The sequence below is a fragment of the Trachemys scripta genome, chromosome 6 (genome assembly GCF_013100865.1).
Source record: "Trachemys scripta elegans isolate TJP31775 chromosome 6, CAS_Tse_1.0, whole genome shotgun sequence".
NCBI classification, from domain to species: Eukaryota; Metazoa; Chordata; order Testudines; family Emydidae; genus Trachemys; species Trachemys scripta.
In genome coordinates, this window is record NC_048303.1 from 41809686 (window position 1) to 41837289 (window position 27604).

The 27604-nt window shown below is 44.0% G+C and overlaps 1 protein-coding gene across 1 annotated transcript in view; it reads right to left on the reverse strand.

The window, feature by feature from the left end:
• Positions 1-3255: 3255 nt before the first annotated feature.
• SCAMP1 (secretory carrier membrane protein 1) overlaps positions 3256-27604 on the reverse strand; it is an 81567-nt gene continuing 57218 nt past the window's right edge. The window contains exons 8-9 of the mRNA XM_034773627.1: positions 11997-12114; positions 3256-7405 (exon numbers count right to left, since the gene is read on the reverse strand). Of these exons, the coding sequence (XP_034629518.1) occupies positions 7241-7405; positions 11997-12114 (283 nt within the window). The 3' untranslated portion in view covers positions 3256-7240. The remainder of the gene's footprint in view (positions 7406-11996; positions 12115-27604) is intronic.

Consider the following 27604-nt stretch of genomic DNA (forward strand, 5'->3'; position numbering starts at 1 on the left):
CTGCCTGTTCATCTGCACCTAAGATGGCATTCCAAACCTTTGAGCAACTGTAAACCTCTTGCTTTTTAAAAATATTAAAAACCTGCTTGAGAATTGACAAGGGGAGAAGGGTTTTGAAGATGTTGGTATTTACGTGGCAAAGTAATTACATTAAAAAAAACCTTTCATACTGCATATGGAAGCTTTTCTTTGAATACTTGTGCCTTCAGAACAATGGTCCCAGAGTGAACTTCACCTAACAGAAAAGGGACAAAATCCATGCTATAAATGCATAGCCATTAGCCACCTTTAGCAATACTCAGAGACAGTAATGAGAAGTAAATTCAGTTGGCCTCGCTGGGAAGGGTAGCAAAGAAGAGAAAAAGCCATGTCAATCCAGCCAATTCCAGAACATGTAATTAAAATGAAAAGATGTAACACCTCTTCCTTCTATTTTGAGCAAAGAATCATGCATACCCTCACTGTCTCATTCGCCCCTGAGAAACATCAAAAAGACATGCCATGGAGACAACAGCTCTTCATCAATACTATAAAAAGTTCCCAACTGCACTGCCAGCACTCAAGGCATGGGCCAAGAAAGACAAGCACAGGTAAAGTGTGTGACAAGAATGCCAATGCACAGGTAATTAATACTCATTTCACTAGGCTGGTGTCAATTTTATTTATGTACCCTCGTAGCAGCTTCTGCAGCAAGGCTAAAAATTAACACTTTGAAATTGCCAGACTCAGCTTAGCTGAGGATTCCAAGAGCAACAGTGGCAAATTCGCAGATGCCTAAAGTGTTCTGAGCCAAATGATCACCATAACTGATGCATCTCTATCCACCTAGCTCTGGCAGTAAAAACCTCTAATCCAGAGAAGTGCTCCCTGCAGCCCAGGGACAGACAACAATAGATTGAGGGCACAAGACAGTACAGAAGCTGTATTCCAACTCTGTTCTAGCTGTGGGCTCAATGGTCAATCACTCCAGCATAATATCCAACTTCAATATCAAAAATTTGCATCCCATTTCCCTATTCAGGATGTGAAAGTTTCCTTAACTAAACTGAAAACAGCAATATTATGCATAAACAGCCCATAGGCAGAAGCCAGCACAAACATACAGAGACTGCTCTTGCCAATGTCATGTACATGAATTCCTTGCTTTTACTTTAATAGGTGGTGTTATAATATACAGTAACATGGTTCATTGTACTACTTTAACACTTTACCATAACCAGTTATTACTGGGGACGGGTATTATGAAACAGGACATATACTATATGACTAACACAACAGTAAGAAAATATGAAAAAGTTTTAGCTAGTAACTGCCTATGCTTCTGTTAAGAATTGGCATTGGGAACAGTTTTGTTCTGGAACAAAATTGAATGCTTGCAGAGCTATGCTTCCATAGACTTCAAATATTTCTCAGAAACGTGTCGTGATTTCCATTTCAGTGCTAATACATACCTAAGCTATTATCTCACTATTGAAGTAAAAGATATGCACTGTTTCCTTTGTAAATTCATCTCATTTTTCTCCAGAACAAAGATGCTCACCTGTGTGCAGGGTCAGAAGTGTCTCAGACAGAAACCCTCACAAAAGCTAATACATGTTTTATTTATTATTGAAATTTAATTTTCTTCTTTACTTGTTGGAGGGAAACGTTAAACAGACATGTATCTCAATTATCTCTGTTCCATTCTGCCCTGTGCTTGATTTGTGAAAGGAATCTTTTCTGTTCAGGTTCATTTATTTAGAGTCAAACTGCATTCACCTTACCAAGCCAGCTAGGACTGGGACACTGAAGAGTAAAACACATATTAGGCTCCCATAAGACAGACACCTCCCCACCCCAATAAATGTCTTGAAAATTGACAACTCTTTTTTTAAACAGACATTTAAACATTTCTTATTAAGAATACATGTCCACATGGTTGCCAGCAATAAACAAATAGTAGTATGGAACTATTTTGATCATATTCTTCCTCAACAGCATTTATAATAATGAAAACTGAATAAAGGCATAACTCAACTTTTTTTAAAAATCGCCCTTTAACTACCACAAAGATGAGTATCAGAGGGATAGCCGTGTTAGTCTGAATCTGTAAAAAGCAACAGAGGGTCCTGTGGCACCTTTAAGACTAACAGAAGTATTGGGAGCATAAGCTTTCGTGGGTAAGAACTCACTTCTTCTTGCATCTGAAGAAGTGAGGTTCTTACCCACGAAAGCTTATGCTCCCAATACTTCTGTTAGTCTTAAAGGTGCCACAGGACCCTCTGTCACAAAGATGAGGAAAATCCTAGGGAGAATTACATCTAACAATAGGAAAACAAACCTAATAACTGAACCCATGTTTTATTTCACCACCGTAATGCTCAACCACAGCAATCACTGAGCTGACAGATGTACTAAGAAACTTTTCAAACAAAAAATAAAAATGGAGGCAAATACAGCACCATTTGCAAATCTAACCTACACACAGATAATGTGCAATTAAAAATATGGTTGTTTCTGCAGCTCTCCAGAAAAAATGTTACAGCTGATGCCTCTTTACAGACTGACGGAGAGTGAGTGAGTGAGTGAGGAGAGAGAGAGAGGAAAAAAGGGTTGGTGGTGCTTTTCTAGGAAAAGACTACAGTGAACATAGCATAAAATTCTTTCCCAAGAAGGAAATAGCTTTAAAGGGAAACTGTCAATCTGTATTTATTTCTGAAACTCCATGTTTCCTGACAAAACATCCCTTACAATTTTTTAAAAGTCAAACCATGTAAACCATGCAGCTGAAGAAGTGGGTTTTTTACCCACAAAAGCTTATGCCCAAATAAATCTGTTAGTCTTTAAGGTGCACCGGACTCCTTGTTTTTGTGGATACAGACTAATGTGGTTACCCCTCTGATGCTTGCAACCATGTCAAGTTTTTGTAAGTGTTTTCTGCCTCCCCGCTATTTGTTTCTAAGGGTCTTAAGAGAGCACCCAGCATGCTCAGCCCTACCTTTCTTTCCCCTCCCCTATTCTCTGTGCACATGCCTTCCTGCTAGGGTGACCAGAGAGCAAGTGTGAAAAATCGGGATGGGGTGTGTGTGTGTGTGTGTGTGGGTAATACGAACCTATATAAGAAAAAGACCCAAAAATCGGGACATCTGCTCACCCTACTTCCTGCTGCCATTTTTTTCTGGTAAGCCGCCTCAGGAGCAATGCATGAGAGTTATGTAATCATTCTAATCATGAGCAAGGAAGTGCAACTATATCATAACTGACTATACACAAGAGTGGGGTTTTTTTGCTTTTTATTGTAGCCATTTTAAATATTACTTGCTGTATAGTATACCCAAACTTTTTAGAGTTGAATGTGCCCCTTTAAAGAAGTTAATCTGCTGCAAAAACATCTAAATACAAAGTAACAAGGGAAGAGGAAAACAGGGAAAATTGGTTATAGATAATTTCACTACTGTTAGGTGTGCAACTGTCTTGAACAACTCACTTCTGATTGGATAACTGCCTAGAGAAATTACTGGCTACATATCAGAACAAGAGTATCACTGTACTGTGCATTTGCAAAACACTATTACAGTACAGTGGTCTACATCAACTGTCAAGTTAGCTGTTTACAAACCCTTAATATAAGATAATAAATCCAGTAACATACTCTACATATTAATTATATGAAACAGCAGTAGACAGCAATGTTATTCCATTACACTTGAACAGAAACAGAACAAAATATTGATACAGAAGTGTCATTTCAGAAAACAGAAAAATAAACAGTAGCAAACCCAATATTGTTTTCAACAGTTTCATTTTACTTCCAGTAAAATCCTAGGTAAGGTTTAATACTCACATTTTTGAGAGAGAGAGATTTGGTATTGATTTTAAACTTTAATTTTATAGCACAAGTACAAAGTGGTGCAAGCGCTGCTGAAGTTTTCCTTCATACTATTGGAGTAATGCAATCCTAGTCATACTAATTTGTTATTCTGGTAGTGGACATCTTACTTTCCCATTTCAGCAGATTACACAATTTATATACAGATTGTAAAAACCAAATGATACTTTTATACAGAGCAGCCTTCCTGCATGTTTACCTGACCTTTAAAAAAAATCCCTATCTTGTTTAAAACTATTCTGAGCAAACATCCAGGAAACAGTATTTTTATTCTATGACCTTGTGTTAATACAATAAATATACAAAACTTGTGAACTACTCAGACATGCAACATCAGAGGGACAGAATGAGTGTGTTTCTACAGAACCATGACATTCACTAGAATGGCAGAGCATTGTTAGTAATTTACAAAATATACAAACATCCCTCGGATAAATAAATCCAAATCCTAAATTACAGATCACTGACTATTGACATTCCAGTGTTTAAACTTCATACTTTCAACCAAATTTGCCACAATACAACAAAATGACAATGTAAGTGGGTGCATATTGTGTTAACTGATAAGAGACCAATACCTCTGTTAGTAAAGTAATAATATTTTAACAAACATCAGCCTTCAGTTCTCAAATCTAAAATGAGAATATTTTTTCTCTGGATCACAAATATTCATATATATTAATTTTGTACCGTCATGTATTTTTGAGTGCAGAGGTAAACATGCAAGAATCATAGAATCATAAACATAGAATCATAGAATATCAGGGTTGGAAGGGACCTCAGGAGATCATCTAGTCCAACCCCCTGCTTAAAGCAGGACTGTAAGTAGACATGTGCCTGTCAGTTTCAAGTTGTTTTTTAATAGTATCACATGCTGGTAATCTACTATTCTACAGTATGACAATAAATCTAACTGTGAGGACGGTGTCCCTCATACCCCATGAGAAAAAGAAAAATGCTTGATTCAGGCTTAAGATCCATCCTTAAAGGAAGTCCTCAGTACAATTTTCATACTTGGTTAAGATGACTCTCAAAAGTAGGACTTAGATCTAGAGAGGCCTGAAAGGTGCTAGCAGATGACAACACAAACTGTAAAATAAAAATTCAGATAGAACATTAAAGATTAAACAAATTTGAAAGAGAACTAAAACCTCCTCTATGGACTTTAAAAAAGTGCTGGGGAAAAGCTTTAGAGAGAGTCCCTGTTACTGTTATTTCAATTGCATTGTTTAATTCATAGTGAAGAGAATTCTATCTGGAGACAATACAATTATGAACAACAACTTCAGAATAGATCATATTATAATGCTTTCTTACCATATTTATCTTTACTACTAAAACTGGATTTCGAGAAGTTAAATTACGAATTTAAGTTGTACTTGTAATTTATACAGGGATTTATGTATGAAAGTGCTACGCTGCTCCAGGTATTAAGCTGTTGAAGGGTATTTTTTAAAATGATCTTATTTTACAATATGCATAAAAATTGAAGTGAGAAGATTATTCCTCCAATCCACATTCAGGATAATGGGGCCTCTCTGGGCTGGTCTAAAAGCACTTAAAATGCTGCAGCTGCACTGCTTCAGGAGACACACTACCTACCCCAACAGGAGAGGTTCTCCTGTTAGCACAGGCATTCCATCTCTCCAAGCGGCAGTAGTTAGGTTGACAGGAGAATTCGCCCATTGACCTAGCACTGTCTATACTAGGAAATTAGGTCCATTTCACTGCATCACTCAGAGAGGTCCTAGTATACACCAGGCCTTTATAATGTTAAGGTTTAAACTTGCAAACCCTTATTCATATGAGCAGTCATACTGATTTCAGCGAAAGCATTTATGTAATATTTGGGGGTCAAGTCCTTAATGATCTCACTTTCTGAAACTGGCATTTTACGATTTTAAACTTAGTCCAAAGTACTACATATATTATCATCCAATAAACCAACCTACCAGGAATCTCAAATGGCCTTAAATAGACAGTGACATGATTTTGAAGCAAGAGCTGATTAGGATTTGGAAAATTACTTAAATACCAGCATGAATCACGGTGCATCACAGCATCAGTTTAATCTATTAGACAGATATCCATTTCAACAATGTGAATGTAATTAATTTTATTCTCTCTTAATGGAGATAAAAAATATTTCACTTTTCCAACTCAAAATAGTTAAGAATTTTCATTATTCAGCTTGAATCAAATCACACATGAAGGCTGAGGTGCGTTAAAAGGAATTCAAGTATGTGTTAAATGCCACAGTTTAAAAAGTTTGATTAGAGAAAATATTCCTGTAAAAAAATTAAATACTGTATATTCAGATTTTTGGAAAAGCAGTAAATAAAGTGACTGACCAAGCTATAGATTTAGTACCACTGGTAAACACAAATTGACACTGAAAAAAAACACCCCCTCCCTCCCTCCCACACACACACCACAAAAATTTCACTGCATTTAAAAGGGGGCAAACAACTGGTTATGGAAGTGTTCTAAAGGTTGGTAATTTTTCCTCTAATAGAATGTGTTTTCCTAAGACATGAAAACTGAAATTAAAAATAGCAAATATAATCATTTAGCTCTTTGATCAAAACCATCAGTTAACTTCTCTTAACTGTACATCGCATTACACATTCTGGCAGCAAGAATGTCTATGCAATAGCCATTTCTGATTTAGAAAAAAGTATGCCATGAAAATGGATACAAACCAACACTATAATCATAAGTGGTACAGATAAATCCTGGACCAAAACACTAATTCAGCATGGCCAAATATCTCAACAATATTCATGCAAACTTGTAGATTTATATTAAAAAACCTACTGCCCCCCCAAAAAATTTACATGATCTACCATACTTGTATCTGTCCATCAGCTGCTGAAACTGCCACAGCAGCAGCCAAATCTAGAGTCTCAAACTGTCAGTCTACTTCTTACAGTAGAAATAGGGAAACAGGCTCTCAGGAACAAAAATAACTGCTCCAAAATGCTTTCCTTAAGTTAAAACAAAAGATTCCAGAGTGAAATACTAAAAAAACCCTCTAAATACATTTAACTGATCACAGAAAGTACATCAATTTCAGAGCCATTGCTGAAGTTTCCACCAAAATATTGTTCCTCCAGAAAATAGGGAGAATTATATATCTAGAATGTATATAATGTTTTAAAGAGGGCAAAGGAGGTTGGCTGTGGGTTTTTTTGTTTTGATAAATAAATGTATAAAGGAATAAAACAAGAATTTGTTTCCTGTTTTAGCCCATGCACAGCTGAAGGAGAGACATACATGCTGTGTGTATTTTGAACGCAAGTCTTTAGGAATAGAATTAAGAAAATGGAAAATAAAGTACAGTCAAAGAACTGTAGTGATTTTCGTATTTCACTAAATTTGGTTACCCTTGAAAGCATTTTGAGCTGCACTAGTTGCTGCTGTAGATGCTGCATTTGCTGCAGCTGTTTGTACAGTTTTGTTGGCCATCACACCAGTTGCAAACTCTTGCTGGGCTTTCTCAAAACTAGCACCGGTTGTGCGGTATAGGCCGTGCACCTAAGACAGAAAGGGAGGGTGAAAGGGGAAGGGAGAGGAGAGAAACAAGAGTTAAAAAGTGTTATGATCATTGCATTATCTATATTTGTAGATGCTACACCAAAAGTCAGACAAATTAAATGAATAGAGTGATGGGGAAATTTGATTCTGTTGCCTGCTTGCAGCTGTATGGAGGATAATCAAACAGGTGAACTTTAGTCCCCAGCATCAACAGCAAATATTTGTTGATGTTTTAGACTTATGTGCCTTTTAATTGGCATTCAAATGGTAAAATCCTAAACAATTAAAAAATGGAAATATAGCAAGTATAGAAAACCACCTAGTGCAACATATTTTACATTAAGTGACACTCAAAATTAAACAGTTCTTAATGCATTAAAACGTTAAAAAAAAAAAAAAGAAGAAACAATGCTCTTTATAGAAAGTATAGTTTAATCTGCTGTGGTAGCACATTTGGCAGGGTGAGGCAAATTGCTTAGGTGGGTTAAGATGACTTCATACTGACTGTTTGAAGGAAAGGAGCTTTTGACAGGTCAGAGGAATGCTTCCCAAGAGATGGGGAGAGCAATGGGGAAAAATTTATCCCAAACTGCCCCAGGTAGTAGTCGCAAAATGCTTTTTCCTACTGCTCAGAAACCAGCTATCTATAAAAAAGGGACCTGGCTCTAGCCCATGTTTCTAGCCTGGAGTTGCTTACAGAATCAGTCTCATCCATGCTCTGACCTTGTCAACACCTTCCCTCCAATCCACATTTGCAGCTGCTCACCCTAAATCAGTTAAAAGAACAGGAGTACTTGTGGCACCTTAGAGACTAACAAATTTATTAGAGCATAAGCTTTCGTGGACTACAGCCCACTTCTTCGCATACAGAGAGCATAAACAGGTCCCTCCAGACCCATGAGTATGATACAGTTCTGCGGTGACCTAGAATCCTACTTTCGACGTCTCCGACTCAAAGAATATTTCCAAGATACCTCTGAACAGCATACTAACCCACAGAATCCTCCCTACCAGCACTTCAAAAAAAAGGATTCTGCGTGGACTCCTCCGGACGGTCGAAACAACAGACTGGATTTCTACATGGATTGCTTCCGTCAACGTGCAAAGGCTGAAATTGTGGAAAAGCAACATCACTTGCCACATCACTTCAGCCATGCTGAACACAATGCCATCTACAGCCTCAGAAACAACCCTGACATCATAATCAAAAAGGCTGACAAAGGAGGTGCTGTCGTCATCATGAATAAATTGGAATATGGCCAAGAGGCTGCTAGACAGCTCTCTAACACCATATTCTACAGGCCATTATCCTCTGATCCCACTGAGGATTACCTAAAGAAACTACACCATCTGCTAAATAAACTCCCTGACAAAGCACAGGAACAAATCTGTACAGACACATGCCTAGAACCCCGACCAGGGGTATTCTATTTGCTACCCAAGATCCATAAACCTGGATATCCTGGACGCCCCATCATCTCAGGCATTGGCACCCTAACATCAGGCTTGTCTGGTTATGTGGACTCTCTCCTCAGATCCTACGCTACCAGCACTCCCAGCTATCTTCGAGACACCACTGACTTCCTGAGGAAACTACAATCCATCGGTGATCTTCCAGAAAACACCATCCTGGCCACTATGGACGTAGAAGCCCTCTACACCAATATTCCACACAAAGATGGACTACAAGCTATCAGGAACAGTATCCCTGATAACGTCACAGCTAACCTGGTGGTTGAACTTTGTGATTTTGTCCTCACCCACAACTATTTCACATTTGGGGACAATATATACCTTCAAGTCAGCGGCACTGCTATGGGTACCCGCATGGCCCCACAATATGCCAACATTTTTATGGCTGACTTAACGCCCCTACTCTACTTGTGCTACATTGATGACATCTTCATCATCTGGACCCATGGAAAAGAAGCCCTTGAGGAATTTCACCATGATTTCAATAATTTCCATCCCACCATCAATCTCAGCCTAGATCAATCCACACAAGCGGTCCATTTCCTGGACACTACTGTGCTAATAAGCGATGGTCACATCAATACCACCCTATACCGGAAACCTACTGACCGCTACACTTACCTACATGCCTCCAGCTTCCATCCAGGACACACCACACGATCCATTGTCTACAGCCAAGCTCTAAGATATAACCGCATTTGCTCCAATCCCTCAGATAGAGACAAGCACCTACAAGATCTCTATCAAGCATTCTTAAAACTACAATACCCACCTGCTGAAGTGAAAAAACAGATTAACAGAGCCAGACGAGTACCCAGAAGTCACCACCTACAAGACAGGCCCAACAAAGAAAATAACAGAACACCACTAGCTGTCATCTTCAGCCCCCAACTAAAACCTCTCCAGCGCATCATCAGAGATCTACAACCTATCCTGAAAGATGATCCTTTACTCTCACAGATCTTGGGAGACAGACCTGTCCTCGCTTACAGACAACCCCCCAACCTAAAGCAAATACTCACCAGCAACCACACATCACTGAACAAAACCACTGACCCAGGAACCTATCCTTGTAACAAACCCCGATGCCAACTCTGTCCACATATCTATTCAAGTGACATCATCATAGGACCTAATCACATCAGCCATACCATCAGGGGCTCGTTCACCTGCACATCTACCAATGTGATATATGCCATCATGTGCCAGCAATGCCCCTCTGCCATGTACATTGGCCAAACCGGTCAGTCTCTACGCAAAAGAATTAATGGACACAAATCTGACATCAGGAATCATAATACTCAAAAACCAGTGGGAGAACACTTTAACCTGTCTGGTCATTCAATGACAGACCTGCGGGTGGCTATATTACAATAGAAAAACTTCAAAAACAGACTCCAACGAGAGACTGCTGAGCTGGAATTGATATGCAAACTAGACACAATCAACTCAAGATTAAATAAGGACTGGGAATGGCTGAGCCATTACAAACATTGAATCTATCTCCCCTTGCAAGTATTCTCACACTTCTTATCAAACTGTCTGTACTGGGCTATCTTGATTATCACTTCAAAAGTTTTTTTTTCCTCTTACTTAATTGGCCTCTCAGAGTTGGTAAGACAACTCCCACCTGTTTATGCTCTCTGTATGTGTGTATATATATCTCCTCAATATATGTTCCATTCTATATGCATCCGAAGAAGTGGGCTGTAGTCCACGAAAGCTTATGCTCTAATAAATTTGTTAGTCTCTAAGGTGCCACAAGTACTCCTGTTCTTTTTGCGGATACAGACTAACACGGCTGCTACTCTGAAATAAATCATTTAAGTACTCCTCCAGTAACACCATCCCTCCTCCTGTTGCTTCCCTAAGATAGTTCCTTAGATATGAAGACAGAGGTAACATCATCTTTCCTTCAGTGAAGCTTATGAAGGTTTAAGTTCCATCTTATTTGGCTTCTCTCATAAATGTTATTCCATATCAATAAAGACGTAAATAGCTCATGTCCAGATAATCATGTATTCTTGAGGAACCCAACTGTGTCTGGGAGACAACTGAGTGTGACAGATCAGTGCCATGAGGAACAGCAGGATAGGAGAAAGGGAAACTCATTTTAAAAAGTTATAGCACAGGAACGGGTTATGCTCTTGGAGGGAAAGAAGATAACCATTGGATCTCTCTCTCCACCATGCCACCTCTGAACCTCTTCCGAAATACCAGCAGGACAGAATCCTTTAGGGATGGTTGAAATCCCCAAAAGATGACAGTCCCTTAAAGATAAGGTAGGAAAACTAGAATAACAACAACAGAGAGGCTACCCCTGTATGCATTTGAACAACACACATCTTATTTGGGTATTTTGTGTGTCTAAGTTTATGCCTTCTGGATAGAAGGCAAACAAGAAGGAACTGAGTTCTACATACTATATCCTGATCTAGGAAATATTTCTACAGTGCTGTCAAGTCCAGGACATCTTTCTTAGGGATTTTTATAGCACTTATCACTAGAGTATCTGAGAATGCAATTTTTCAAATGTGGATGCCTAAAGCTAGGACGCTAAATAAAAGTGGCCTGGTTTTCAAGGGTGCGGAGCACCAGCAGCTCCTACTGACTTCCAAAGGGAGATGGTTCCAAGAACAGATGAAAATTACTCAACACCTCTGAAAATCAGGCCACTTATTTAATAGCCTGATTAGTCCCCCATGTTGCAAAAATTACAACCAGAGTGCCTGGCACCTCAGTGCAGTGTGTCCTGTCCTTCCACTGGGGCAGGTTTTGTCACATTCTCTCTCTCTCCCCACCACTTACTGTCTTTACTATCCCCACACTCAAATCCTCCACTGACAATTTCAGTTTGCACAGACGAAATAGTATCATTGTTTTACACAACACACACACAAAATGGCAGTGTCTTCTGTCTCTGTGGAAACACAAGCAAAAAGGTATTACAGAAATGCAGTCAGTACAGGTAAAGCAAAGCAGGAAGAGGACCTATAGGAATATCAATTAACCCTATCAATTGTGAAGATGCAGGAGAGGACTTCCCTAAAGCAGAAAATTAGATCAGGGGACAGTGGAGTAAGTGGTAGTCTGAAATAGTAGAAACAAAGCAACTTACCTTTTTAAACATAACTAGTGAGATGACAGCAGATGCTGTGAAAAGTGCTGTTATGATTATCATCATAATGCCAACAGGAATACTCTCGTTAAGCCCAGTCAGAGATGAAATCCATCCACTAAAGAAAAAAATGACAAACTTTATTACAGTGGTGCACTACATATTTCCTTTTAAAGAAACCTTTGTAACCTTCTGGTTCTGTTCTGACTTGACAAAAGTAATGAAAATTATAAAATGTAAACAGTCAGTTTTATAAAGTACTTCTAGAAGTTCCGTTCCTAAATTATGTAGTCTTAAAGTTAGGGCACATCTACACTACAAACTTTTGCCAATGTAAGTTACATCTGCATAAAGCTGCCACAGTTAGTATATTGCTTGTGTGCATGCATACTTGGCTCCTTGCATCAGCACCGCGCACACTCACCAGGAGTGCTTGTGTCAATACGCAGTGTGGAGCAGCACGGGTAGGTATCCCAGTGTGCAACTCACCACTGTCCAGCACAATGTCTTTTGGGAAGTTTTGGCAATGCATGGGGAGGACAGAAGAGAGTCATGCAGGACTGAATGGGACTGTGGGATCAAGTTCCCATCATGCACCTTTCTCCACCCCATAATACCATTTCTATCACATAATTTTCATGCCTACTTTGAAAATCCCACAAACCCTCGTGGAACTTGTCACTGTCTACCACCACCTACAATAGCATGGAGCCTGCATAGCTCTACACTACTGGCACGAGCACTACAAACTACAGGATGCACGATCCTCTGGTATTTACAGAGCCGCAAGAGGAGCTGTGGGGAACATGACTATTTTCTGGAAGACAGACTGCTGTGGGACATAGAGCAAACCAATTCAATATTGTTAGTGGCATGCACAGAACAGATACAAACAGTGGAGCGCCACTTCTGGGCCTGAGAAATGGGCACTCACTGGCAACACTGTAAAAAAAACTTGCAGGTTTCCTGGTTAAGAAAATATATACACCTTTACCCCAATATAACGCTGTCCTCGGGAGCCAAAAAATCTTACCGTGTTATATCGAACTTGCTTTGATCCACCAGAGTGCGCAGCCCCGCTCCCCCCCGGAGCACTGCTTTACCGCTTTATATTCGAATTCGTGTTATATCGGGTCGCGTTATATCACGGTAGAGGTGTATATGAGATGACCAAATCCATTCTGTCAGAGACACGCTGCTAAAAGAACCTCAATGGCAAACAAAAAAGTAACATACTATGTATACAAGTTGTTATAAATGCTTACACTTCCAAAGGGGGAAAAAACCCAGCCTCAAATATACGAACAGTAGGAAATGGATTAATCTCACACGAACACTGGCAAACAGAGAAGAATTAACCGTTGTCACACAAACATCCTTGAGTAGCGCTGATCTGCTAGGAAAACATATGCATTTGAGAGTGTCTGGACATATGTGTATGTAAGGTATGTGTCTTTGCTCTGTCTTTTTTGCAGTACTGAGTTTGGCATTATTGTCTCTTAACTGGTTTTCACAAAGTTGATTTTGATCCATATTAAAAGTGGTGCAGGTACTGACACTATTTTTTGGAAACTTCAGCAAACTATCTTCAATCTTAATTTCAGCATTTCTTAACTCTGAAGTGGTCGACTTTGAAACGTTAACATTCTTTCAGAGTAGTTTTTAAATTGATACAATGTATATTTACAGTGCCCAGCATGTTTTGGGTGATGTATACAGTCAACGATTTTTTTTTTTTTAAACAAAAAAAGACGGTTACTCACCGTTGTAACTGTTGTTCTTCGAGATGTGTTGCTCATATCCATTCCATTAGGTGTGTGCGCGCCGCGTGCACGATCGTCGGAAGATTTTCTACCCTAGCAACACCGGCGGGTCGGCTGTGGAGCCCCCTAGAGTGGCGCCTTCATGGCGCTGAATATATACCCCAGCCGACCCGGCGCCCCCTCAGTTCCTTCTTGCCGGCTACTCCGACAGTGGGGACGGGGGGCGGGTTTGGAATGGATATGAGCAACACATCTCGAAGAACAACAGTTACAACGGTGAGTAACCGTCTTTTCTTCTTCGAGTGCTTGCTCATATCCATTCCATTAGGTGACTCCCAAGCCCAACTTAGGTGGTGGGGTCGGAGTGAGACATTGCTGTGTGCAAAACCGCTGATCCGAAAGCAGCATCGTCTCTGGACTGTTGCACTAGTGCATAGTGAGCTGTAAATGTGTGGACTGATGACCAAACCGCCGCTCTACAAATGTCCTGGATCGGAACATGTGCCAGGAAAGCAGTCGAGGAAGCTTGGGCCCTCGTGGAGTGAGCGGTGAGGTGCGGTGCTGAGACACCTGCCAGGTCATAGCAAGTCCGGATGCAAGACGTAATCCAGGAGGATAGTCGTTGTGAGGAGACCGGTGAGCCTTTCATTCGGTCGGCCACTGCAACGAAGAGTTGCGTCGTCTTTCTAAAGTGCTTTGTGCGGTCAATATAGAAGGCCAGGGCCCTTCTTACGTCCAGGGAATGCAAACGTTGATCCTGGCGAGTGGCATGTGGTTTAGGATGAAAGACCGGGAGAAATATATCCTGGTTGATATGAAAAGGAGAAACCACCTTAGGGAGAAAGGCAGGATGTGGACGAAGCTGCACTTTATCCTTATGAAAAACTGTGTAAGGGGGCTCAGATGTAAGCGCCCTGAGTTCAGAAACGCGCCTTGCTGAGGTGATGGCTACGAGGAAGGCTGTCTTCCAGGATAGGTACAGAAGTGAACAGGTGGCCAGTGGCTCGAATGGAGGACCTGTGAGCTTGGAGAGAACCAGGTTGAGGTCCCACGTCGGAACGGGCTGACGTTGTTGTGGGTACATCCGGTCTAAGCCCTTGAGGAATCTAACGACCATCGGGTTAGAGAATACCGAGGACGCGAGTTCCCCTGGGTGAAAAGCCGATATAGCGGCCAGGTGAACTCTAATTGAAGATATCGCCAACCCCTGCTGTTTTAGGGCGAGGAGATATTCCAAAATGAGAGGAATAGGTGCCTGCAACGGGGGCGCGGCTCGTTGTTCGCACCAACAGGAGAACCGCTTCCACTTGGCCAGGTACGTGGTCCATGTTGAGGGCTTCCTACTGCTCTGCAGAATCTGTTGGACAGAGTGCGAGCACTGCTGCTCTGCCTGGGTGAACCATGGAGCAGCCACGCCGTGAGGTGGAGTGATTGTAGGTCGGGGTGACGCAGCCGGCCGTGGTCCTGAGAGATGAGATCCGGACATAATGGAAGCGGGATCGGTGTCTAAACCGAGAGTTCCAACAGTGTGGTGTACCAATGTTGTCTCGGCCACGCCGGAGCGACCAGAATTACCTGTGCCTGGTCTCTGCGCAATTTGAGCAGTACCTTGTGGACCAGAGGAAACGGAGGAAAGGCATAAAACAGGTGGTCTTTCCAGGGAAGGAGAAACGCATCCGAGAGGGAGCCCGGAGCTCGACCTTGCAGGGAGCAGAACACGTGGCACTTCCTGTTGTCTCGAGATGCAAACAGGTCTATCTGGGGAAACCCCCACTTCTGGAAGACGGAATGTATGATGTCCGGACGGATAGACCACTCGTGCGTCTGGAAGGACCTGCTGAGTCGGTCCGCTAGAGTGTTCTGGACTCCAGGGAGGAACGATGCCGTGAGATGGATTGAGTGGGCGATGCAGAAGTCCCACAGGCGAATGGCCTCTTGGCATAGAATTGACGAACGTGCTCCTCCTTGCTTGTTGATGTAAAACATGGCCGTGGTGTTGTCGATGAGAACTAACACACAGCGGCCACGTAGGAGATTGAGAAATGCCTGGCACGCCAGGCGCACCGCCATCAGTTCCCGAACATTGATGTGCAGGGCTAACTGGGGTGCAGTCCACAGGCCCTGGGTATGGTGTTCGTTGAGATGGGCGCCCCAACCCAGAGATGAAGCGTCTGTGACCAGGTGCAGAGAGGGTTGTGGGGCGTGAAATGGCATCCCCTCGCAGACCACATTGTGATCTAGCCACCAGGTGAGGGAGGTCAGGACCGAGTTCGGGACCATGACCACCATGTTCAGGCTGTCCCGATGTGGACGGTATATTGATGACACCCAGGTTTGAAGTGGGCGAAGCCAAAGTCTGGCATGCCTGGTTACGTACGTGCAGGAAGCCATGTGACCCAGCAGGGTAAGGCACGACCTCACCGTGGTAGTTGGGAAGGCCTTGAGCCCTTGAATGAGGCTCGTGATGGTGCCAAAGCGGTTGTCTGGCAGGATGGCTTGTGCACGTCTGGAGTCTAGAACTGCGCCGATGAATTCTATTCTCTGGGTAGGTTCTAGAGTGGATTTGTCCTTGTTGAGTAGGATGCCCAACTCGTTGAATGTGTGCACTATTATGTGGACGTGAGCTTGAACTTGCTCTTTGGTGCGACCGCGTACCAGCCAGTCGTCTAGGTACGGGAACACCTGTATCCCTTGTCGACGAAGGTACGCTGCCACGACAGCCATACATTTCGTGAACACTCTTGGGGCCGAGGATAGGCCGAAGGGAAGGACTGCAAATTGGTAGTGCACCGTGTTTACCACGAATCGCAGGAAGCGTCTGTGAGGTGGGTAAATTGCGATGTGAAAGTATGCGTCTTTCATGTCGAGGGCGGCGAACCAGTCTCCAGGATCGAGGGAAGGGATAATGGCCCCCAAAGAGACCATGCGGAACTTCAACTTTACTACGAATTTGTTGAGTCCGCGCAAGTCCAAGATGGGTCGCAGACCTCCTTTGGACTTGGGAATGAGGAAGTACCGGGAATAAAATCCCCTGCCCCTTAACTCCACTGGAACCTCCTCTATGGCCCCCATAGCAAGGAGCGTAGAAACTTCCTGTATAAGAAGTTGCTCGTGAGAAGGGTCCCTGAAGAGGGACGGGGAAGGGGGGGAGGAGGGGGGGATTGAAGAAAACTGGATAGCGTATCCCCTGTCCACCGTGCGAAGGACCCAACGGTCCGAAGTTATAAGGGACCAAGCACGGTGGAAATGGGAAAGGCGATCTCGAAAGGAGGGGGCTGGATCCTGGGGGATGACTGGGGCGCCGTCCTCGACCGCACCTTCAAAAGTTCTGCCTGGGGCCTGAAGGTGGTCTAGGTGGCCCCTGGTTCTGGCCGGGTTGAGGGCCGGTCCACCTTCTTCTACCACCTCGCCCTCGCCTCCGGGCCGAGTCCTGTCTCTGACGAGGCGGGGGGGGGGGGGTAGAAGCGCTGAGGCTGCGGCCTAAATGGCCTGCGCTGAGGGCCCGCAACATGCATCCCCAGGGAACGCATGATTGTCCTGGAGTCCTTGAGGCTCTGCAGGCGAGAGTCCGTCTTTTCTGAAAACAACCCTTGTCCTTCGAAGGGCAGATCCTGCAGGGTTTGCTGCAGTTCCTGAGGCAGACCCGAAACCTGGAGCCAGGAGATCCTCCGCATAGCGATACCTGATGCCAGGGTTCTCGCAGCAGAGTCCGCTATGTCTAAGGAGGCCTGTAAGGAGGTCCGAGCCACCTTCTTACCCTCCTCTACCATGGCTCCAAACTCCTCCCTGGACTCTTGGGGAACCAACTCCTTAAACTTCCCCATAGAGTTCCAGGAGTTAAAGTTGTAGCGGCTCAGGAGCGCCTGCTGGTTCGCCGCTCTAAGTTGCAGCCCTCCGGCTGAGTAAACTTTACGGCCGAACAAATCGAGGCGCTTCGCCTCCTTTGATTTAGGCGCTGCAGCCTGCTGACCGTGGCGCTCTCTTGCGTTCACTGATGCCACCACCAGTGAACACGGTTGGGGGTGGGTATACAAGTACCCGTAGTCTTTAGACGGGACAAAGTATTTCCTTTCCACCCCTCTCGCTGTGGGTGGGATAGAGGCAGGAGTTTGCCATATCGTAGCTGCATTGGCTTGTATCGTGTGGATCAGGGGTAACGCCACCCTCGATGGGGCATCCGCTCCGAGGATATTCACGATAGGGTCCTGCACCTCCACTATCTCCTCCGCCTGCAGGTCCATATTACGGGCCATCCTACGCAGGAGATCCTGGTGAGCCCGAAGATCTATTGGAGGTGGACCTGTGCATGATGTGCCCGCCACTGCCTCATCCGGAGAGGAAGAGGAAGATGCCTCCGGTGGTACAGGATCCAAGGGAGGGTCCTGGTCTCCCTGCTCCTGGGCCGGAGCATCACCTGTGCTTGGGTCCAGGGCGTCAGGTGGTGCGGACACGGAAGCCTCCATGCCCCCTGGCGGAGGCCGAGAGATGGTGGACTCCGGGGCCCTTCTAACGGAGTGACCCGAGCGAGAGGTCGAGGGTATTGGAGCCCCTTGCTCCTGATGGTACGCCCACGGGGTCCAAAACGACCAGTGAGATGGGCCATGAGAATGGTCCTCTGTTATCTCCTGCCAATGGCCCAAGTCCTGTTCCTCGGCTTGCCCTTGAGGGGGATATGCCGATCTCGATAGGTCCTCCGAGGAGCGAGACACCGATCTTGATGGCCATGGCGGTGCCGAGAGAGTCGAAACGATTCCCGTGGGCTGCGGTGCCGCACGGTGCCAGTCCGGAGATGATCTATCTCTACGCGGTGCCGGCGAACGGTGCCGGGACCGCGATCGGTGCCGATGACCTCGTCGGTGCCGGGAGCCGGATCTGGACCTCGACGAGGACCTGGAGTATGCCCGGTGCCGGGAGCGGCCTCTCGACGTCGAGCGTCGACCGTAGCGGTGCCGAGAACTACGTCTCGACGTTGATCGGTGCCGACGATCGTAGCGGTGCCGAGACGTAGAGCGGTGCCGCGACGAAGATCTTGGCTGCGAGTACGACCGGTGCCGAGGTGATATTCGGCGCCGGGACTGCGAGCGGCGTGGGGACCTGCTTCGGGACCTGGACCGGTGCCGAGGTTCCAGCCCTTGCGATGGAGGGCGCATCAAGGCAGGTTTCCCCCTCGACTGGACCGGGCGAGTCAACGGTGCCGTCGGTGCCGGTGGTTGAGGCGGTGCCGGCTCCGTGAGAGCTATTAAGTCTCTCGCCGCCGCGAAGGTCTCTGGAGTCGACGGGAGGCACTGTATCACCGCCGGTCTCGGTGGAGACACTATCTGCACCGGACTCAACTGCCTCGGCGCCGGAGTCGACAGTGCTGGAGGCACCTGTTTTCGGTGCTCCACCGGCGGACTCGGCTCTACCCCCGGCACTGGGGGAGCCGGCGTCTTCGGCACGGAGGCCCCCGTCTTATGGGCTTTTTTATGCCCCGGGGATAATGACCGGCGACGAGGCACTTGCTGTGCTTGCGGTGCCGACGAGGTCCGGTGCCGGGGAGGCTTGTCCGACGCCACTCGCGTGGTCGGCATGGCCGGTGCCGCCGGGGCACTGCGCACCGAGGCGCTAGGTGCCGGGGCCTGACTTGTAGAGGGAGCGTCCGGACTAAGTGCCGCCTCCATCAGGAGTTGCCGGAGCCGAAAGTCCCGCTCTTTCTTGGTCCTTGGTCTGAAGGCCTTACAGATCTTGCACTTATCTGTTTGATGGGACTCTCCCAGGCACTTCAGACAGGAGTCGTGCGGGTCGCTCGTGGGCATAGGCTTAGCGCAGGAGGCGCACTGCTTGAAGCCGGGAGCGTTGGGCATGAGCCCGGCCCCGCGGCCGGGGGAGAAAGGGGGAGACGACCCCCTTAATCCCCTGAACTACTATAACAACTAGAACAACTTTTAAAAACTATTTAACTATTTAACTATAAACACTAGAACTATAACTATAACTATAACTGCGAATAACTAACTAAGCTAGGGAGAGTGGAGAACAGCTATGCCGCGCTCCACAGTTCCAACGACCGTCAGGGGCGGTAAGAAGGAACTGAGGGGGCGCCGGGTCGGCTGGGGTATATATTCAGCGCCATGAAGGCGCCACTCTAGGGGGCTCCACAGCCGACCCGCCGGTGTTGCTAGGGTAGAAAATCTTCCGACGATCGTGCACGCGGTGCGCACACACCTAATGGAATGGATATGAGCAAGCACTCGAAGAAGAATGAAAATTTCCCACAATAGAGCATGCCAGCTAAATATAGTACTACCCAAACTTTATTTCCCCTTCTCTAACTATCCTATATTTACAGGAATGTCACTCTTGGAAAATAAGTGGCTTAGAAATCTCTCATAATAACAATGATTAAATACTGCAACACTGTACAAAAGTAGACCAATGTCCAGAACACAGAAAGGTGAAAGTGGAGGGTTAAATTAAGTGGGGAGGGGTGGAGAAGAGAGGGAAAGGTAAGGGGTATAAAATACATCCACAGAAAAAGATAAGGAAAAAACTACATCAACCAACAGAACCTCAAGAATGTTTCCTCAAAACAAACAAAACTCTCAAGCGATATCTTAAAAGAAAACAAACCTCAGATTCTGTAGCACAAAGAATAAGGATTTCTCCCTATAATCTAAATTTAAGCAAACAGTGTTTTGTCTGCCTTGAGATTTGCACCAGAAACTGCTTTGCTTGAATAAGTAGGAGCAGTGATGTGAACTAACTGAAGATCTGCCAGATCATAGCTATAAGAAATGCAATCAGATAGCCATTTAAATATGGCCCTTTTCATAAATGCAGTGTCAAAAGAATTGAACATTTGTACTTAGTTTACAATTAAATAACCGATTTAATGCCCTTTTAATGTAGAGTTTGTGGAGATATGCAGGAATAGGAAAAATATTAATATGACAGTAAATGCAATTAGGTCAAAATGTTTTAGCATCTGTGCAAAGGAATCAATGCTAATTCCAGAAAACCACCTAACCCTTGTAAAAACTTGTCTAAAGGTAAATCAATTACCAGAACCTTAAGCTCAGAAACAACAAAACCTACACACATTGCAAATGGCTCAAAAGGAGCTTTTATTGGCTTTGTCAGAACCACATAACTATCCCATGGCAGAGGGTGAATTTTTAACTAGAGGTCTCAAAAGTATCATGGCTCCCCATGAACATGACAACAGGTGGCTGCAGAGGTCCCTGGTCTACATTCAGCTAGCTCATTGTGAATTAAAACACATGATAAACATAAATGGACTTGATCTTTGATCCTGATTCAAAAGGCAGAAGGACAGTCAAGTAGTTTAAGGGAGGCATTTAAAGGATCCATGTAGACCTGATTGCACCAAATCACAAATAGACATGGGAATTCTCCAAAAAGGGACATCTTTATGGAGTTTAATGTACCCATCCTACACACACCCACATTATACATCATTGCAAGCTTTTTTTAATGTACATTTAGATGAGGTATGATGGGGAGCTGCCAAATGGTGCCGTAAGCCAGCAGACAAGATGAAACAACGGTACTAAAAAGAGTGTCATTTTTTGCACAGTTCCAGAAACACAACATGATAATGACTAGTTTTTACTGTTAATTTCAACACCTTAATGTGGCATTTATTGATCAAAGCTACCAAATGACAATGTATTTTTATTGGTTTTGCATGGGCAATTATTTTTTCTATAAATGATTAAGCTGTTTAGCATGTGACAAAAATCAACATTTTGCAATACGCTAACATGAAATATTTTCACATCGCATATATAATTGTCAAAGTGTTAATTTTCTATACTTTCAATTGAAATTTGCTGAGCAGATCAATCACATCTCACACTGAAGGTTGTGCAGCAGTAGATTGAGTGCCCATAGTTTGTAATGCATCATGAGTAGATATAAATTCATGTGAATCCCTAACCTAATGCTTCTCCATTTGTAAGCTTTGAACATACAATGCACAGTCTCATATGCCTAGTAGAATGTTTTAATTTGTAATTCTCTATCCATACACTACCCTTTGAAATACTCTAGAAACTAGCTTTTTAATTCAGCGAGACTTATGCATAGGTAGGTATTAACATTACAGATGACAACATATTATGAACATTACTCCTGGGGGAATTCTGCACCAAAAAACAAAAACAAAAATTCTGCACACAATATTTTAAAATTCTGCAAATTTTGTCAAAACAACACTACATAATCATGGCAGTTTCAATTATTTTGGTAATTTATATCAAATTACCTGTCAGCAAGTATGTCTGTAACAATACAGACTCACAAAAATTCCCCCAGGAGTAGAGAGTTAAAGAAAACCCTCTTCCTGATTCTCTGCCGCCTCACTCCCCCAGAGCCCAACCGGGAGGGTGGGGACACAGACACCAGCTCCCCTCCCTCCCAGAACCCAGCTGTGCCCCCCAAGCCTCTCTTTGAGAATCCAGCCATGCCCTCCCAGCCCAACCCCCCTCCCTCTCTCCCAGAACCCACCACAGGCCCCACCCAGCCCAGCCCCCTCCCTTTCTTCCAGAACCCAGCTGTGCACCCCCTGCTCCGACATCCTCCCCTCCCTCCCCCAAAAAAATGTAGATGATGAACTGGTTCCTGTACTCCTCAAGGGCCCAATGGCACCTGAGTTTCTACAAGTCCTTATTTGTGCTTGTACCAATAGAGGTTGCTACTCAAATCAACTCTGGTTTTAGTCAGAACAATCTTCCCTGCACAGAACTGCATATATACCAAGGCAATGAACAGTGTGGTAACCCACACACTCTCAGAGATCATAATAACAAACAAGACGATGATGATGACTAGAAACATCACCATCCCTATTTCATTTCAATAATTCCTGAACAAGTTTATAATTAGATTTTGTTTTACCCTTTAGATTGTTGTTGTGAAGTCCAATTTCAGGTCTTGAAATAATACATAAAGTCACTAAACCAACAAATGAATGCAAATATTTCAAAGTGATCATTTGAACATGTTGATGGTGCCATTGCTAATCCCTGTTTCTATGGTAACAGCACCACTTGACAGCTCCACATCATACCTCATCTTAAAGTAAACATAAAAAGCTTTCAAATTATGTGTGCTCTTAGAGAGGGTTCATTAGGTCTACTAAATTGATCATGTCTGCCACTCGCCTAAAATCGTTTCCACTTTTCGATATGTACTTTGGATACTTTTGGGGATCCTACTAATTGGAGCTTGCCTCTGGATTACCTCCAGACTAGCAAAGCTCAATGGTTCTGTTATACTGATGTAAAGTGATGGTTCTTGTGATGTTTGCCTCCACTGGGGATATCAGGGTCCACTGAAGTTGATTTACATGAAGACTTGCCATGGCTATTATGAATACAGCCGAAGCCCTGCCTGCCAGCATTTGTAGCCTGGTCCAGGTTGACACATACTAGTTCCAACTTTTGCGGTGTCAGACTTTAACATCCTCAATCCTGCCGAGGCAGGAAGATCTCAAGTTGAGCTCTGTCTAGCAAAGTTCCTATGTATTCCAACTGTTTATGGGAGACAAGCAAGGGGTTGCTTTGTGTAGTTTATCATGACTTCTAATCACTCCAGTGCTTTGGTGGGGACATGTAGTGATTGTTAGCCAACTTCTTCAGTGGTGTCCTTGGTCAGGCAAACATTCCAACAGGAGAAAATATGTAATCCCATTCCTGTACATACAGTCCTTACTATAGTCAAACATTTCATGAAAACATGTGGTGCTGAAGCCAGCCCATAAATCAATACACAAAAATAATCCTATTCCTCTATGAAGATGACCTCAGTCAAATGTCTGGGAGTCTCAGGATGCTTCTGTGGGAGCAGAGATTTCAGGTAATTCCCACTAAACCTGATGGTTATCTGGGTGATCCTCTCCAAACAATCCTTGTAAATCATGCTTGTCATATTTGACTCCAAGATTTAAAATCCATCTACCTTGATCTTCTATGAGAGAAACCTTCCTGGTACAGTCACATTTCTTGAAGCCACTGAGCTGCCTGCCTTCCTCCTTTGCAGGTGAGGAGGACATCATACCAAAATAGATAAAACTAAAACCTGTGCTGAGTGCTCAAAATATGCTGATGCACTCTTAAAAGTGCTGATGGCTCACAAGCCGAGTACTGATTAACCAAAACTCTAAAAAGAATTCATCCAAAAGCTGCTCAATGTAAAACTTTGATTTGGGCCTCAAAGTATCAAGTACTAACAGATGATTCAATGAGCACTTGGTTCTATGGGCAAAGCCTCAACATATCAGAGCCTCAACACAAATGCGCCAAGACAATGATTCTGCATAAATCAAAAACTTTCCAAAGAAAACAAAACCAGTGAGAAAGGGGGTACTGACCCTAAGAGACCAGCAGATTAGACAGTATGATTCAAAGGCTTGACAGCATTCAGTGCTCTGGGGCCATGCAGCCTGAAGCATCAACAAACTGGAAGGAAGTCACATATCAGAAAAGGATACTATCTTGATAAAAGACAGAATATACAATTCCCTTGTCTGCCGGCTTTCCAAAAGGAACCTACTGGAAGTTTTAAACAATGGCAACTGATGGTGCAGCACAGACCAATAAAAGGGAAGAATCTCGCATGCTATCATCCAGTACTGCAGATAGCCAAAATATTTACAATTGGTGAGGTCAACCCTGTCTTGTGTTGCAAACACAAGACCCAAAAGCAAGACCTCACCAGTCTTGTCTGAAAATGGATACTGACCGTCAAAAGGTAAGTCCTCAATAGACTGCTGAATGTCCAGAGCTATCCCAAAATCACATAACCAGGATGCCCTTCTCCTAATAACTGCGCAGGCCAGGGGTTGGCAACCTTTCAGAAGTGGTGTGCCAAGTCTTCATTTATTCACTCTAATTTAAGGTTTCACGTGCCAGTCATACATTTTAACCTTTTCAGAAGGTCTCTTTCTATAAGTGTATAATATATAAATTAAACTATTGTTATATGTAAGGTTTTTTAAATGTTTAAGAAGCTTCATTTAAAATTAAATTAAAATGCAGAGCCCCCCAGACTGGTGGCCTGGCCCGGGCAGTGTGAGTGCCACTGAAAATCAGCTCGCATGCCGCCTTCGGCACGTGTGCCATAGGTTGCCTACCCCTGGTGTAGGCCATAGTCCTCGAGAAAGCATATGCAGCTTCTAGAGCAGACGAATTAAGTCTGTGCCACCACCTGTTTCTCAGTTAATAAGGCCCTGAATGACTCCTTTGTATCATCCAGCAATTTGTCTGACAATTTTGACATCACCGCCCCATTAAGAAAATCATATTTTCCAAGAAGGGCTTGCTGTCCTCATCTGGAGCAAAGTAGTAGAATAAATCTTTCTCCTTAATGCATTCAGTCTCCTCACCATTTTTTCTTTTGGGGTAGACTTGAATTTCCCCTGCCACAATCTCTCATTAGCGGCTGTGACAATTAGGGAGTTTGGTGCTTGGTGGAAGTAAAAATAACCACAAACTCCTGAGATGGGACATGGTACTGTTTATCAGTATGTTTGGCTACTGGAGTAGTGTGAGCCAGGTTTTCACCAGTTGCAGAAAGGCATCATTAATCAGGATGGCTACACCCTTCCTGGCATAGATTCTTGGAAGATATTCAGTAACTTGTGGGTATTTTCCTATACCAGTTCAGGTTCAATACCTAGGACGGTAGCCATTTTCCTAAGTCTTGGTAGGATTTAAAATCCTCCAGGACTGGAGAAGACAAAGTCAGCAGTGTTGAATTGTCTGGAGAGGACAAAGACAGGGCCAATGGTTCTTCGAGGCAAAAGCTGATTGTCTGGCAAGGGCTCCCCCTCAAGAAGAGGGACAGATATTGTGCCTTTTCTTAATGTGCTCCTCACCAAGACCCAAAAAGCCGCATGTATGCAGTTCACTATTAGGAATGGAGACCTCACACCACAGGCAGCGCTTAAAACCCAGAAAACATTACATAACTCACTAAAACTAACACTACACTATTACAAGTACTAACTATTTACATTACAAGGATTCAGCAAGTAGATATGATGCAGAAAATAAACCGTGAAAAGAGAACTGCACAGGGAGCTCTAACATAGGCCAGTGGCAATAAGAAGGAACGGGGAGGTGGAGGGGGGGGTCAGGGCAGTGCCTTTATATAGCCTTGTGAGGGACCACGAGGCGGCGCAGGGCACATGTGCTTCCCCAACAGGTACTGCTGCAGGGGAAAAGGTTTTGGGCTCTGAGCATCCTCCAGATCATCTGAAAAACTACAGTAACTACTCACTTAAAATTGTCCCAGTTAACGCTGTTTCATTGCTGATCAATTAGAGAACTTAAAGTTGCACAATGCTCCCTTATAACATTGTTTGGGAGCCGCCTGCTTTGTCCACTGCTCGCAGAAAGAGCAGCCCATTGGAGCTAGCTGGTGGGGGCTTGGAACCAGAGTGGACTGGCAGCCCCCCAATCCCCTAAGATCCCTGTGCAGCAGCCACCCAGCAAGCTATCAATTGCCAGGCAGTTCAGCTGTTCCTCCACCCAACGCCCTGTGCTGCTCCTGCCTTCTACCTTGGAGCTGCTCCTGGGAGCCTCCTGCTTGTTGTGTGATGGGAGGGGAAATGGGGTGCTAATGTCAGGGTGTCCCCCTCCCCACACTCCTTTACCCCATCTTCACAGAAGAAGGGGGGGATGGGACACTACAGGGCTCAGGATGGAGGAGCTTGCTGGCAGCAGCTGCTGCCTCAACTTGCTGATCTACTTAAAAAGGCAGTGTACTTAAGAGTGGGATCAGCGTACTTGAAGGGGCAATGCGCATCTCTCTGTCTCTCTCTCACATGGTGTGTGTCTCTGTCTCTCTCTGCCATGCTGTCTCCCCTCCCTCCATTCCTGCTGCCTTGTAGAGTGTGAAGCTACATTAACGTGTTAACCCTTGAGGGCTCAGCTGAGTGCTAGTTCATCATTTAGCAATAAGGCATTCCCTGGGAAATATCCCACCCCTGTCCACCCTCTGACTTCACCACCTCAACCAAGCTTCACAATCATCATTGCTGTCTACAGTATTAAACTGTTTGTTTAAAACTTATACTGTGTCTTTTATAGTCTTTTGTCTGGCGAAAAAAGTTTCCCTGGAACCTAGTCCTCCTCCCCCTTTACATTAATTCTTATGGGGAAACTGGATTTGCTTAACATTTTGCTTAAAGTCGCATTTTTCAGGAACATAACTACAGCGTTAAGCGAGGAGTTACTGTACTTCAATTTACTGTCAAATGTGAATCAAGGCTGGAATAAGCACACATACTCTCACCAATTCAGAACACTTAACTTCCTTGTATCATGCCCATTTGCTTCTAAATCCTTTAAAAGTAAGCAGCCAGGATGCATGCCATTGGTTAGCAAGGTATCCCCAACATAATATTTTTGTTTTCACATTCCAATATGTTAATATAAACTGAAGTTGTTACAGAAGTCCGCTTGATTGAAATGTTAGTTATTGCGAGTGAAGCATAACTGAAAATTACATTAGTGAACACATTACATCTCGTTCTGTATGTTATTACCACCCAAGTTATTTTTAAGATTTCTTTTCTTAGTTTTATTCTAAATATAGGGCAAGTCACATACATAAACACAGTCAATGTGATGTCTGAGCAGTTGATATGAAACTGGGACAGTTAGGGGCTTAGGGTGAAAGTTAACATTCTGGTCACCCTAATATCTGGAATACCTGCCTCTCCAGATATCTTTGGGATAGATTTTTCCTACAATAAGAAGCACTCTACAATATCTTGCCCCCTCATCACCAAAACGCCAAATGAAAAATATTACCTACTAAATTATTTCTCTGCATACA